The following is a 14,360-nucleotide window of genomic DNA, read 5'->3' on the forward strand; positions in this document are numbered from 1 at the left end:
TAATCTGTTTACCGGGGGAAACAATTTTGATCACGTCAACTGATTTCAGATGCAACAGAGAGACAAGAGATGAAAAACATTAGCACACCAGGAACATGGAACTCAGCCCATATTGAACAGTACTATACTGTATATGCAGTCACCCATAACTGCTGAAGCCCAGCCGGAGTGAAATATGTTCCACGTTCTGGAACAGCTGACTGCCTGGGGGAATATTTTCCCAATTTTTTTCAGAATATTGACTAGTTGTAGAATGGTTTCAGGAAGGTATTGTTGGTCTGCTAAAAGAATTATCAAGACCGTCTAGACTTTATCAGTGGGATTGAGATGGGGTGACTTCATAGGTTAGCCTTGGTGATTTTTTTTAAATGGACAGAAGTTCTCAGCATCATCCATGTACTGTAGGCGTAAGTGAACCAACAAGTGCTAGACACAAAGAAACGTTTGGTAGAGGAAAGTTGTCTCTAGAGGAGTCTCAAAACTATAAGAACAGGTACATTTGAACATGTAAGAACACCAGGGTTTTCATTTCGACACAAAATAAACTAAAAAGTACGTCATTCATAAGTGCTTTATGTCATCTGTAAATCCGAAGGCATCCATACTGTAAATGAAAAATGCACTTCAGCACTATGTAGGTTGTTTTTAGTTACTTAAAGGAACCTAATGTTAGGAGCATGTTATTTCTTACCTCCATCCATCCATTTTCTATCCATTTCACCCAATTCAAGGTCACGGGGGAGCTGGAGCCTATCCCAGGAAGCAACAGGCACAAGGCAGGACACACCCTGGTTGGGACGCCACTCCATCGCAGGGCAAACACACACACACTCACACCAGGGCCAGTTTTCCCAGAAGCCACTTAACCTAACAGAATGTCTTTGGACTGTGGAAGGAAATCAGAGCACCCAGAGGATTAAAGCACGAACGCGGCGAGACCATACAAACTCCACACAGACAGCACCCCAGAAATTGATCCCAGGACCCCAGCACCGCAAGGCAGCAATGCTACAGTAATCACTGTGCCACTGTGCCACCCCTATCTCTTACATTGCACTGGAAAATCTTCTTTGAATCAGTGCACTAAAGTAACCATAGGACACTCGGCCAAGCAAACTGCTGTGAAGAGTAACTGCCTGTAATCAGATTCTAATTAATTTGATTAGTGTAAGGGGGAACCCCCATACTGATCTTTTCAACTGGGAGTCCTGCAAATTGTCATGGTCTTTCTTTAGCTTTGTATGAGAAATTCCTGTCTTTCAGTCCCCTCTTCTGTGTTACTAAATATACTTCTTTTCAGGGTTTTTTTCCCCCAGCCTATGAGCCTGGGCACATTGTATCTTATTTTTCTTTGGGAATGTTTAATGACAGCGCATGTCTCCTTAGAACAGAAATGCCATCTTAGGTGTTGAATGGTGTATTCAAAATATGCCATTTAAAAGACTCGCTCTACCTCTTGTAACTGGCATGCCGCAGTCATATCAACATAGCTGTAACAGCTTTTGGCATGGTTCCTAGGTGACTTTAACAAGATCCATGTGAAAATGCTTCCTGGTAAATTGGGGGGAAGCTGCAGGATTGCTCGGCAATGCTAAGGAGACGTGAAAGAACTTAACAAGACTGAAAAAGAAATGTTGCCTGGCAAAACACAGGAAAACAAAAAAAGGAGGGAATAGGACTAGGGCTTGATTAGCTCCCTGGTTTCAAATTCACGGGTGTTTTTCTACATTATTGAGCAACATTATTATTGGGTGGAGAGAGAACCTTTAAAACAGTGCTTCTTGCCATAAATGTCCACAATTGTGCAGTAATTCAGCTCATTTTTTCCAAAAATAGGCGTGATATCGTAACTGTGATTGCACAAGTAAACTTGAAAGGTGATTTCTTCCCTATTTTTCACATTAATTATGATGCTAAACCTTAATTTTTGCCTCTACCTTTGTACTGTATTCATACTGTATAGCAGCTCTTGTAATTTGCTGTGTTGACCATTGGCCAGGGCATGCGGTAAGCAGCATGTTTGTGCTGTATTGCTCACCTCTCTGTACTGTATGAATACCCTGTTTACATCTTCTTTTCAGCTCCACTCTTCAGATGTTGTATTAACGCTTCAACAGAGCGATTTACAGAATCACTGGAAGTGGTATTTGCACCAAGTGCTGATATTGGTCTCACTTTATTTCTAGCTTAGTGCCTTGTTCAGTTGTGAATCCAATGTTTCTTGCCTTTGGTAAATAGAAAACTCCTTTTCTATGTGGGTTTTTTTTTCTTTTCAATAAAATTTCCACAATTAACCCAGGAATAACAGCAGGGGGTAAAACAGCAGACTTTCTGTGTGTGAAGCTGCTGCTGTACTGGCGTGACCCCTTGATTAGCTAGGATCAAAGTCTGTTATTAGCCAATTATGTATTGTCTTATCATGCTAATTTAGTTTTAAGTAATTTGTTTTGCCATGTTGCATGACAGTTGTTTGGCAAAACCCCAGGAGTACAGTTTTGTGAAGAAACAGCTCTGTATCCCTGGTATGTGTAAGTTCAAATTTTGTTTCAGTGGAAGGTTATTGTTAAATAAAAAAGTGCATTAAAACAGTCAAAATTAATTAGCACTGTGTCCCTTACAGGTAAGAACAACACCAGGCATTATATCTGGGTATGATGGCTTTTGCAAAATGTTATGCTTCTTAAGTGAACATAAAATCATGCCATACTGCAAGTGCTTTTTAAAAATATATTTTCACATTTTTTACATTTCTTAATTTGTATGCCTGTGTCATATTATTTTTTACCAAGATGAGGGGAGATATTTTTGCTGCCCGAGTTTAAAATCCCATAAGTATTTGTATCGACTTTATCTGTGAGTGTTTTACATGAACTAGGGGAAAACAGAAAGAAAAGAGTGATAAATGAAATGAGGCAAGATATGAAAATGAAATGTAAAGACCCCACAGTATGTTTGTATTTAACATAAATGTTGTGACTAGTCTGTTTTGTCTTGGAGGTTTGCTCAAGAAAATTGTACTTATTTGCATATTTGTTGTTTTGCAAAAAGCTACCGTGCCACTTCTTTCCCATGTTGTCAGGAGTAAATCATTCCAGCTTTCAAACAAGACTTGTTTGAACAATGATACAGTCCAACCTTGAGTTACGCGCCGTCAACTGCAAATTCTGACAAATAATGACATTTCATTTCGTGTTTGGATGCATCTGAGAAGATGTTGCTTCGAATATCTGGACCTCTTCCCCCAGCACTAATGATCTTTTTTTAGTTGCATGAAACAGTGCCAAAATAAGTTTGAAGGACATCAAATGACCCGAAAAGATCAAAACCTGAATAAAAACTCATTTTAATTAGTTCAGTTTCGCAGAGTATGGAAAACCAAAAATGTGTTTATAGGAAAAGTGGTTCATTTCTACTTTTAAAAATAGTTTTAAGCCCTCATTATCCTTATATTAATGAGTGTATGCTCTGCAATGATGAGGCCTGCTAGGCACTGTTTGCAGCTAATGAATGACTGGCAGTCTGTAGAAAACTTTGACCCTAACTCGTGTCGGTTTGTTGTGTAGAGGTGGCAGCGTGCAAGTCTGGGTTCTCAGGTTTTGGACCGATGCAGATCTCCGATGGTCATGGAGAGTCACTGAGTCCTCTGGTTTTCATTGTGCCTGATAAGCTGATGAGCTCTTAACTGCTTAATTGGATCAACTGGATCAGTTGGTTACTGTACCTATAACTGGTTCCAAGTCTTAAGTCGTTGAGAAATCATCAGCCGGCCAATTGTCTTCCAACAGCTGGACAGGGAACTGGAGGTGACAATATTTTCCACACAGCCTCCTGAGGATGGTAGTTCAGACAAGAGCGGCCATCTTGTCTGAACCTACTGCCTCGTCACACACTAAAAAACAGTCTAGGCTTTGCTTTGGGTCCTGGCTGGACTCATATAGAATGCCTCTGGGATGACCCAGACTGGAAAATCAGTAAGAGAACTCAGGTGCCAAGATCTGTTGCTGCATTAGAATTATGCTGCAGAAGTAACAGTGTGGTAATTCTTTGGCTATCAATCAAGAGGAGCAGCAAAGACTCACTGTAGGATTGCAGCAGTGTTCACGACCGAGGATGAGTGTGCTTTTCAATGAGACGGATTGTGTTTTACTTTAAGGTTCCAGTAGTTTTGGAAATACAATACATCTGTGTTTGTTTCACTTTAGAAGCCAAAAAACTTTTTTAGCATATATGCTGAAATGATTCTCCGATTTTTAAATATCGATGTTGTCAAGCGATTTTAGGTTTTCACTGTTTGCTAATTTACTATGATCTACCTGGAAAAGAGCATGGGATGAAAGTCAACTAGAGTGAATGTATTCAACATGGATTAAAAGTAACTCCTACTGTACATGAGTTGTCTCTGGCCCAGGATGTTTCAAGATACCACTGAATTTAGACAAATTTTATATTTTCCTTTCATTTTTTTTAACAAATTTTAATTTAACAAAAAATACAACTGAGGGTTAGTTTCCTTAAATTAACTGTGCTTTTATCACTTTGAATTGATTAAGTCAGTCGTAGTAACTGTCATAGAGTTTAAATTGCAAACATACAAATGTTTTAATCATTTTTCATCTGGTGTGGAAAATCCTTTGAACCAAAATAATTCATTAAATAAGAGTAGCAGACAATGCTGTTGTAAAAGAGGAAATTATTGATATTGGTCCTTAAAAGCACATCTAGAAAAGTCAGAGCAGTTAATCCTTTTTACCTTGATAGGTGTGTGTTAATGCCTGTTCTGTGATAACCCTTGATCTTTAGTTTGCATACTGTGGTTTCCATACCACTTCTGAGATACAGGAAAAGTCAGCAGAATACATTAATAATTCACTTAAGACAAGTCTTTAGTTTCTTGCTGCCTGATAAGATTATAGCCACAAGCTAGGAGTCAAGGTTATTTGTTATAATTCAATCCTACTTTAACAATAGCCTGGGAATGGACTTCCCAGAGGTACAGTGTATGGGCTGGATTTATAAAGGCTTGAGGTGCTATAGTACCTCATTCGAAGGGAATGGATTTAGTACCATTATGTGAAATAAATAAGAAGGTGTCAAATATTTGAATGTTATAAGTATCCTTTGTTTGTTGTTTATTTGTAGCGTTCCAAAAGCAGGAAAGTGTTTAATAGTGATTTCATCCTGATTTTTTTTTTATTTACACAGGAGGGAAACGGGTAAAATCCCAAGAAAGTTTTCCAGATAGCAGGCCTGGTTTCCCAGACGTGGTGAGTCAAATTGAATTTGTCGATTTTTTTTTTACAGTATATTGTTTGTGAATTTTTTTAGGTCCAATCAAAACTTTTGAAAAAGACGCCTCAGATAATCACAGTGTGGTCACATTATCACAAGGACAGAAGGCTTGCTGGTAACAGAAGAGGTTCTGTTCAGGTCTTACTCAGAATAATTTGAAATTGTCTTAAGCAAAGGTATTCACGCATTCTCCAGTAGCATTCACAAAATGTTTTTAACAAGTTCAGTGTTAGCATTCTTTTATGTACTGCATTCAAATATTAACAGTCCTTTTGCTACTGTAGTGCTGTGAAAACTTGTATAACTGTCCATCGAAATATTATTTTCTCCCTTTGTTCTCCCTTAAAAGATATTTAATAGCTTTTTCAAAGTTCTTTCTATTTGCTATTTTATTTTCTCCAACATTCACATGCAAGTACAAGTGCATTACTAATCTGGATCATAACCTGAGGCCCAAGCCTCTCTTTTAAGTCATTTCTTGATTCATTTAAGGTGGAGGCCTGTAGTGTTGTGACGGCGTTACACGTAGCTGTAAAGAAACCCGAATTGTGTGTGTGCAGGGCACCAAAGTCCCCAAGTGTACTTTCACTGTTTGTCATACCTTGTATGGTGGAGAAAACAATGCTGCCGTCACAGCGCGTTTTCTTGGAAACCCTTTTGATAATGGCCTGTTAATTATATGGGTCTGTGTCTGCTGTTGTTTGCTTTGAACCTGTATTTGTACAGGTTGTGCAAATCCTGCACAACACTGTTGATTTTGTCTGTACTTGGAGTTCTTTCCCACACAGGTGTTGTAAGCACATCTGTGTACTTAGACGTGAAAAGAAAGCTAAATATATTCTTATAAGTCTTACATCTTGATATGACACATCATGTTCTGATGTTTTTAAACAGAAATTCATAGCATTCAAATCATGCCACGAGCGCATCTTAACCTCAGAAAGTCTTGAATGGACTATTTTGTCATTTAAATCTTAACCGGATAAGTCTATTAAGAAAAAAAAATCTTATTTGCAATGTTCACCTGGCCAAGAGGCTTAATCACGCTGTAGAGGCAAAAATCTGATTGAAGGTTTGGGAAAAGAGTTTGTCATTGGAAGTTTTAGTTAATAATGATATAACTCTGCAGTTACAGAGAACCTTGGCTATAAAGCTAAATAGTTTTAATTGACCTTATAATTCACGTGAATTGTTTGATGGGGCAAAACGAAAAGAACAGCACCAGCAAATTTCCCTGGTGAGCTCTAGTTTGAAACATTAATTTGAGTTTAAGTTATAAGATGACACACAGAACTATAGTACACCCCTTCATCTTCACCTGTGCGTTTGTGTACTTGCAGTGTCAGGACAAGCTTGGCGTTCTAGAATGTTCTCAGAGGCCCGAGGACTCTAGAACATTCTCAGAGGTCTAAAGCTTCTAGAACATTGTCAGAAACCCAAAGCTTCTTGGGTCATCTGCAGGGCTCAATTTGAAATTCAGAGGAAAAAATGTTTTCCTCCATGTTACCCACATCTCTCCAGTTTCATTACATCTTGCTAACAACTGCCACACCCAGAAACTTTAAATGTACTTTCATTTTTATGGTAGAAACATGCTGAACTGTATTTATTTTCTGCCATGTTGTTTTGTCATTTGGCATATTAAGGTTGTTTTGCACTGTGTGTTATTTAAATCCATGGCCTATATACTGTATATTATAGGAGAGTTTTTTTCCAGATAATGATTACATTGAACTGGGTAATTAGATAATTAGATAATGAGTTTTCAGAATTAAACTTCTGTAAAATTGAAACAGGGACTCAGTCTGCTGTGCAAAAAATTTTAAATTTGTTGGAGTGGGGAGTTTACTGAGATACGGAAAGCCTGTTGTATAACAAATCCTACGGCAGAATTATATAACGCATAAAGTTTTCTAAACAACATTTTGGAGGCTGCTTTATAGACAGAAACACTAGGGCATTCGTAATGAAACACCAAAAACAAGAGCTGTGCAATAGAGGAAGCCAAGTCTATATTTATCTTTTAACTTGTAATTTAGCAATTTGAGTTTCAAAAGCTAAACTTCTGTCCAACTAAGTGGCTAAGTATGCTTGCATCCAAAGTAATCTTGCTTAGGGTAAACATTTTGCAATCATTACTAACTAAATAAATCCCACTGTTTTTATTAAAGAGCACGACTTTCTTCAGTGTTCAGTGCAGTTGTTTGTGTGGCTTCAATTAGCCTTGTTCTTTTGCATCTCTCGTAATTGGCTTAACAATACATGTTCAACATATTCCACACTTCCAAACTCAGTCAGCTCCCACTTTCATCTGTGATTCAAACTAACCTTAGTTGTGGTAGAAAAAAAATCTGATACGGTTCCAAGCAGCTTGACCACGTTCAAATCGGTTTTATTTCATGCCTTTCTGAATCTGAGAATGCAAAGGCTGTCATCATTACTCCCTGGATGTTTTTTTACTTATTTCATGACATCACTTGTCAATGTTTTCTTTCCAAGCCTTATGGATTAAAAGATTATTTGGTTTCAAGGCACAGTAACAAGCTATTGAACTCTTTAAAGACATATAAAAGATTGCTAAGTTAAAGGTGAAAGGAGACGATGTAACTACAAAACCCTTCCTATAGTTTCCCGTTTTGTGAAGTTACAAAACCATGCCTACACATTTTTTTAATTTAATATTTTATTCCAAACCTGAACACTCAAAGTGAAGACTTCTAAGGGTGAGCTGAGTTACAGTAAATGACAGAATAAAAATAAAGAAAAAAAAATGAATATGTTAATTTAATAAGCAGTCAGATCTGTGAGCTCAATAGTGGTGGAAGCACCAGTGGTAGCAACTACAGCCACAAGTCTTTTAGGTACATCTTTGTACACTGGATTGGTGCAACATTTGCCCATTCATCTCAGCAGATTTGCTCTCACTTGGTGATCAGTTATGGACAGCAATTCCACAGATTCTCAATAGGATTCCAATCAGGTCTTTGTGTTACTCAAAGACATTCACTTTCTTGTTTGTAAGCAACTCCAGTGTCGCATTGGCCTTGTGGTTTGGATCATTTTCCTGGTGAAAAGTGAAGTTTTGTCCCAGGTTTAAGTCTGAAGCAAGTTTTCCTCTAACATTTGCCAGTACTTTGCTCCATCTATGTTCCCATCAGTCTTGACAGTCTTCCCAGTCCCTGCTGATGAAAAGCAGAAATTTAACATAAGACTGACACAACCATGCTTGACAGCAGGGATAAGGCTGACTGTAAGATGCACTATGTTGGGTTTACAATAAAATTGTATAAATAAATAAAATTAGGTTAGCAGAGGATTGGAATACTTTTTCAATCATTATTTCTCCATTTTCCTTTCGTATTAATTATCTGTTTACTTCTATTTACTCTTTGCTTTTTGCTTTGAATGTGTGGAGTACTTTCTCTGCCCCAAAATATGAATTGCCACTTTAACGTGTCATGACTGCAAGCTTTAATGCAACAAAATGTGGAGACTGTGCAAAGGTCGGAATACGTTTGCAAGGCACTATACAGTTGTTTATTAACCTTAATAGATTAATTTGATCATTACATTCATGAATTAACAGATGATTTGAATTTTAGCACAAGATACAATTTGAAGTTGCTTAGTTTCTTTATGAATTGTGATTAAACAGTAAAGGGTGTTTACTGCACTTTAATTATTATTAAAGCACAACTATTAAATACAGATTGATTATAATCCTGGGCCTGTGCAATAAGTACTATATAGTTTGCCTAGTACCTTATTACAAATGGATCAGTGAGTGGAGCTGACATCTTTTCTGATTGTGTGAGGGTAAAGTGGTGTGAATATGCATAATGGAAGAAAAAAAAAACAGACTCCTGATTTGTCAGTACCAAGGCCCGGCCTGTTGGCACTTCATTGTGTTGATCTGAGAGAGTGTAACACAGGCTGTCCTGGAAAAAAAAAAAAAGAAGAAAAAAAAACTGGCAGGGGAGGAAACAGGAAGTGAAGCTTGTCATTGAAGGTTTCAGAGGGTGATTAGAAGCTGCAGCTGGGCTATCTGGTGACACCTTACCAGGGAGTCGAGACTTGCAGACAGCATCTCTGCGGTGTCAAGCACACAGAGGAAACATGTAAGTAGCCAAACCAAAAGAGGTTTGTTTGAATATACATCTTCCCCTTTTCTGCTTGCTCCTCTGACACAGTTGCATCATAAGGGATTTTTGTGTGTGTGTGGTGGAAACCTTTTTGTGCATGAAGAGCGCTACACCTGCAGTACTGTGCATCAGCAGAGTTCAGATGCACTGTATCCGCTGTAAGATTTTGATTTAAGACTTCTGAATCCACGAGAGCATCACACCTGACGAGAAACCATCAAGCCACAGAATAAACATTTCTGTACTCACACGACAGAACATGAGTTCTTAACGATGTTGTAATAGTAAGCTGTTGTTTCTACATTACATAGTATTCATAAAAACTATGGTTATTTTACTTTAATGGAAAACTTTTTTGCGAGCAGTACTCAACTAGGATTATGAAATGATGAAATTAAATCCGGTGTGTAAAGTGTTTTTAATGAACTGAGATGAGTCCCAAATTAAATTGCCATTTTTGTGCTGCTTTTTTACTGTAGAAAGATTCTACAGGTGTGCAAGCTCAAAGGTGTTTTTTTTATTTTTAAGAGGTGCTTCACCTCACATTGGACAGGTCTAATGCAGGATTTACGTGCTGTGTTTCCAATGTGTCTGTGCAAGGCCTTGTCATTTTACTCTGCCACTCTTTTTACTTTTCCTTTGGAGGCTGGCGTTAATGAGGACAGTAGCTCTTGCTGTCTGACCCAATTCGCTGAAGACTATTGATTATTTCAGCATCCCTGTCTTCAAACGCATAAAAGACGTAGGGCTAGCGTACTAAGCCAGATACGGGAATGATCTCAATAGAGTAAGGGCTATGATATAAAAGTTACATAAATTATTATTGAGGAACAGGCTCATCATGCTTCTATGAAATTGTTAATTTGAAAATAAAATATATATACTTCTAAATGCGTGATGTGTTTCAATGCCTGAAATACATTTTAAAGGAAGGAATATTTTAATATCGTAACCTGTCAGGTAGAAAACAGGTAGCAGTGCAGATTGCTTTGTGTGTGTTTGGTATAATTTAATGGGTACATTAATATTATTTTTGGACGTTCTAATGTAATGTATTTACAGTTACAGTTAGAATGTGTCCACTAGTTTATGAGCCAAACCCTGATTCATACTGTATATAGTACTAATTTACATTTGGCCACTCATGTCCATATTTTCACAATAAAACTGAAAACAGGCGAGTATTTAAAATTATTGAAAGTGAATAAAATGTTTTTCACGGAATATACACACATTAATGTACGTCTGCATTTCAGAGTTTATGCAAGTAATGCAGTAAGAAATATTTACTCAAGCCTGGCTGCAGTACCATACATCTGTGTGAGTTTTCAAAGTGAGAATGTGGGTTGCTATTATGACCTGGGGATTACATCATGTGTATTTAAAATGAAATATTTCTAGTATCTTGATTTAAGGAGTTCACTTCTGTCATTAAATATAAAATAGTGGCAAGCTCTGATCTCGTATAACTGTTATCTTGTAAAACTGTGCTGCGGTTTGTAATGGATTTCCAAATGCATAGATGTGAAACTAAAAATAGTTTGAAAAGTAATCTTGTAACAAAGCAGGGATAGCAGTGTGTGGCTCGGGGATTTATGTATACTTTCAGGAGTTATTTTCAGCTGTAATGAGTCAAGCGTAGCTCGTCTCAGTCCCTGGATTTAGCACCAGTCTATTGTGGGGCGATTTTCAACCACAAAGTCACACTTAACCCTCTTACTTCTATTTGCATCATTTCTAAGCAAGCTTAGGTGGCATTTCCTGTACCAGATGTAAAGCTTCTTCTAAGAATTTGTGCATTTTAGCTTTGATGGTGAGTGCTATAATTAAGAAAAAAAGTTTCCAGTTAATTAAAAGACGTGTTTTGTGTAAGGCAATAAAAAGACAGAAGCAGAGCAGCCCACATATTTAGTTCCTTATAATGCAAGGCAAAAAAAGAACCTGTTCATTTCTTAGTGTAATTATTTTTTTTTCTTCTTGTCGGTTTCTTTGTTCATATTTAGAGCGGTTGTCCGTTATCATTTTGCAGGTGGTAGTTTGATTGATTATGTTAATCTGTGCACTCCGGCTGTCCGGCTGAAAGGTGAAACCGGGTTCGAGACTGGGCCATGTCAGCAGCTGACTGCAGCTGGGATCCCCTGAGTGGAGGGGCACAGTGCTACACAGGCTAGGGTGGGCTTATTCAGTCAGAGCCCCCTCAGCTCTCGGCATCACAATGCCCCCTGCTGTCTCCTGGGCTCTTGCAGTTCGGCGGTGCTGTTAGTGAGGGACGTACAGTACCTCTCCTCTAATCAGTGCTGAACTTCCAGTACTAGACCATGTTGCCTATGACGTGTGAAACAAAACTAACATCTTGAAGGCAGGCAGGTTGGAGGAGTCAGCCCACGGTTCCTCGTTCTCCCCTTGGTGCAGTTTACAGGGTTTCAAACCATGGTTCAAAAAACCCACAGCCATCTGCTTCAAAACTGGGAGGGCACAACAAAAATGCTGGTCAATTCAGAACTGAATAAAAAAAATGTAAAACAGTAAAACCTTTCAGGGTGAAGCCATTGATATGAACCTTACAGTAGGTATACTGATCAGTGTGTTGCAAGGGCAAAATCTCTCATCGTGCCTGGTTTGCAGCATGGCAGGTCATTTCAGTCTCATGGTGTGTAGGAACAGGAAGCAGAATTTGTTGTCTCTCGAATGTGTATTACTTTTTCAGAAAATGTTTCATCCACTGATGAACGCGCTGAAATACTTGAAAGGTCTTGCGATTCAGAAGGGGATTCTCTCCCTCTTTAGTTGATTGCCTCAGTCCTCTCAGGAGGCAGGAGCATGAACGTTTTCACTTGAGCAGAAGCCAGGCACGATAGCAGAAGAGGGCCTACAGTATATACTACTTCTATTAATACTGCTCGTATGGTATGGCGGTGACTCATCTTGTGGGGCGGAAACACAGGGCATCTGAAATCAAACAAAGAGGGATTTCATCCACTTACTGCAGCAGTATCTTTGCCTGCTACAGAAGATAAGACCCCTAAACCTGTAGCCTGGTGCTGGTGGTGCTGTGCACATTAAACCCTTAGTATAGGGTCCACACACCCTGTTTTCTGGAGCCGGAATAAGAAGAATAATAATAGAATAAGACTATCTAATAATAGTCTGTGAAATCAGGGTGGAAGCTGGACCAACCCTGGAGGGAAATAGCCTTCCCTGACTTGGTGTAGACCTGGTTTCCTCACCGGATTATAATACGAACCCTAATGGGAGAACCGAGCTGTTCTTCTCCTTCATAACCCCTAACAAGAAGGAAATGCAACCTTTAACCAAAAAGGAAAGCAAACCTGCTTCTTCGTTTTAACCTGATGGAAATATAACCCTTTCTGCCCTGGTCAGAGAGTATTCCTCTGACAGTTCTCACCATGGCTGGCCTGACTCATTGATTAGCCGATTAGACTAGAGTTTGTTCCCTGTTTATACTGTATAGAGATTTGATGAAACACAGCCATGGCGTATCTTAGTCTTGAATGTATTTTCTCTCGGAGATACAAGCCCACAGCTTAAATAGACACAGAAGGCTCAGAGAAACAGCTGCTCCATTACAGCACATTATGTAAACAAAGCCAGTCCATTGTTTTGAGAGGACGTGGTCAAGCACTTCTTGAACGATCAGGCGAATTTGATAAAAACCTGGCATAAATAATGCAAAATGTACGGTATGAGCCTCTTATCCTTGCAGTACTGTTTTTTTTATTTAGGTTATTGTGTCTTTTATTTCTCCTGGGGTTCTTTTAAATAAAATTGATTTGCATCCTTTTTTGAGATTTTTTCCAGATTTGGAGGGAGTAAATGGCCGTCCTTCAAGAGAATCCCTATTTTTAACAGCCACACTTTATAGTCAGATATATATTTGCCATCTTACATTTCAGGAAGGAGGAAGACATAAAAACCTAAGGCAAGTTGTAAAGAAGAAGATGAGTTTAGTAGAACAAGGGATCTAAAATTTAATTCGGGTCCATTTTTTGAAGGAGCTCAGAGCTGATGAGTCAAAGTAGAATATCTTATTCTTCTTCATCTGTGTGCTCCGGCATTTTGGGGTGGAGGTGAAGTGTTCTGGTTTGAGAGATTTGGCCTGCTTGCATATTTGTGCTTGGACATCTTGAGAATAGTTCAGCCATGCCCAGTGAGCTGAGACTCCTTGAAACTCTTTCCATCTTTATATCACATGTGGGGACACGGGTTTGCTACCATCTCTCCTATAATGTCGAAAATGGAGTGTTAAATTTGACAAGTGGGCAGAAGTGTGAACACAGCTTACACCTGGTGTAGCATCTGGGTTGTAGCCCAAGTAAATAGATGCCTGGAAATAGACTAGAAACTAATAGATGAAATCTACAAAAGACAAGAATTAACTGGGAAAAAAGTAAAGGTTTAAACATTTCCTGATCAGGAAAAGCTTATCCATGTCCTGTGCATTAATCACGACAGAAGCTGTTCTTTCAAATTTGTAAGCAGTTTCTTTGCATAGAGAAATGCCCTGAACGTCGATTCTGAACAGGACAGTCTGTCCTGAGCATGTCATGTGAACACTGTCGTTAAAATGCATCTCTTGGACATTTAGTGTTAGACTTTCCCTGCTGCAAGCTCCTAACAATTATGAACCAGACCCAAACAGCACAGTTACGAGTCCCAGAACATGTTCTCTCTAGTAGATCAGCTATTAATTACTCTCTTCATCCTCTCATTCAGACTAGAGGCAAGAGCTTAGCCTTTTTATTGCCTACAGCAAGGTTATGTTTACATTGATGTAGAAGGCTGTTTTGCAACAGCCCAGATGAGTTAAGCTTCATTGAGACCTTCTTACCATGTGACCATTGTGGTTTTCAGTCTTTAATAAACTGTGGTGGGACTGTCATGAGTCCACAGTCAGCTCATCATCTTTTG

The 14,360-nt window shown here is 38.6% G+C and overlaps 1 protein-coding gene across 2 annotated transcripts in view; it reads left to right on the top strand.

Annotated features, from left to right (window-relative positions):
* LOC148816047 (serine/threonine-protein kinase Nek6-like) overlaps nucleotides 1-14,360 on the top strand; it is a 116,033-nt gene that overhangs the window by 27,091 nt on the left and 74,582 nt on the right. Inside the window, exon 2 of one of the 2 annotated variants that reach the window (XM_088940609.1) lies at nucleotides 5,203-5,264. Coding sequence is in view for 1 of the 2 variants with exons in the window: in XM_088940607.1 (XP_088796733.1) it covers nucleotides 9,406-9,407 (2 nt within the window). In the remaining variant the exon portion in view is untranslated. Of the gene's footprint in view, nucleotides 1-5,202; nucleotides 5,265-9,340; nucleotides 9,408-14,360 lie in introns of those variants that run through there. The other variant, XM_088940607.1, reaches the window with a different exon arrangement.

This window comes from Atractosteus spatula, chromosome 23 (assembly GCF_055471065.1).
Source record: "Atractosteus spatula isolate fAtrSpa1 chromosome 23, fAtrSpa1.hap1, whole genome shotgun sequence".
Classification (NCBI taxonomy): Eukaryota; Metazoa; Chordata; class Actinopteri; order Semionotiformes; family Lepisosteidae; genus Atractosteus; species Atractosteus spatula.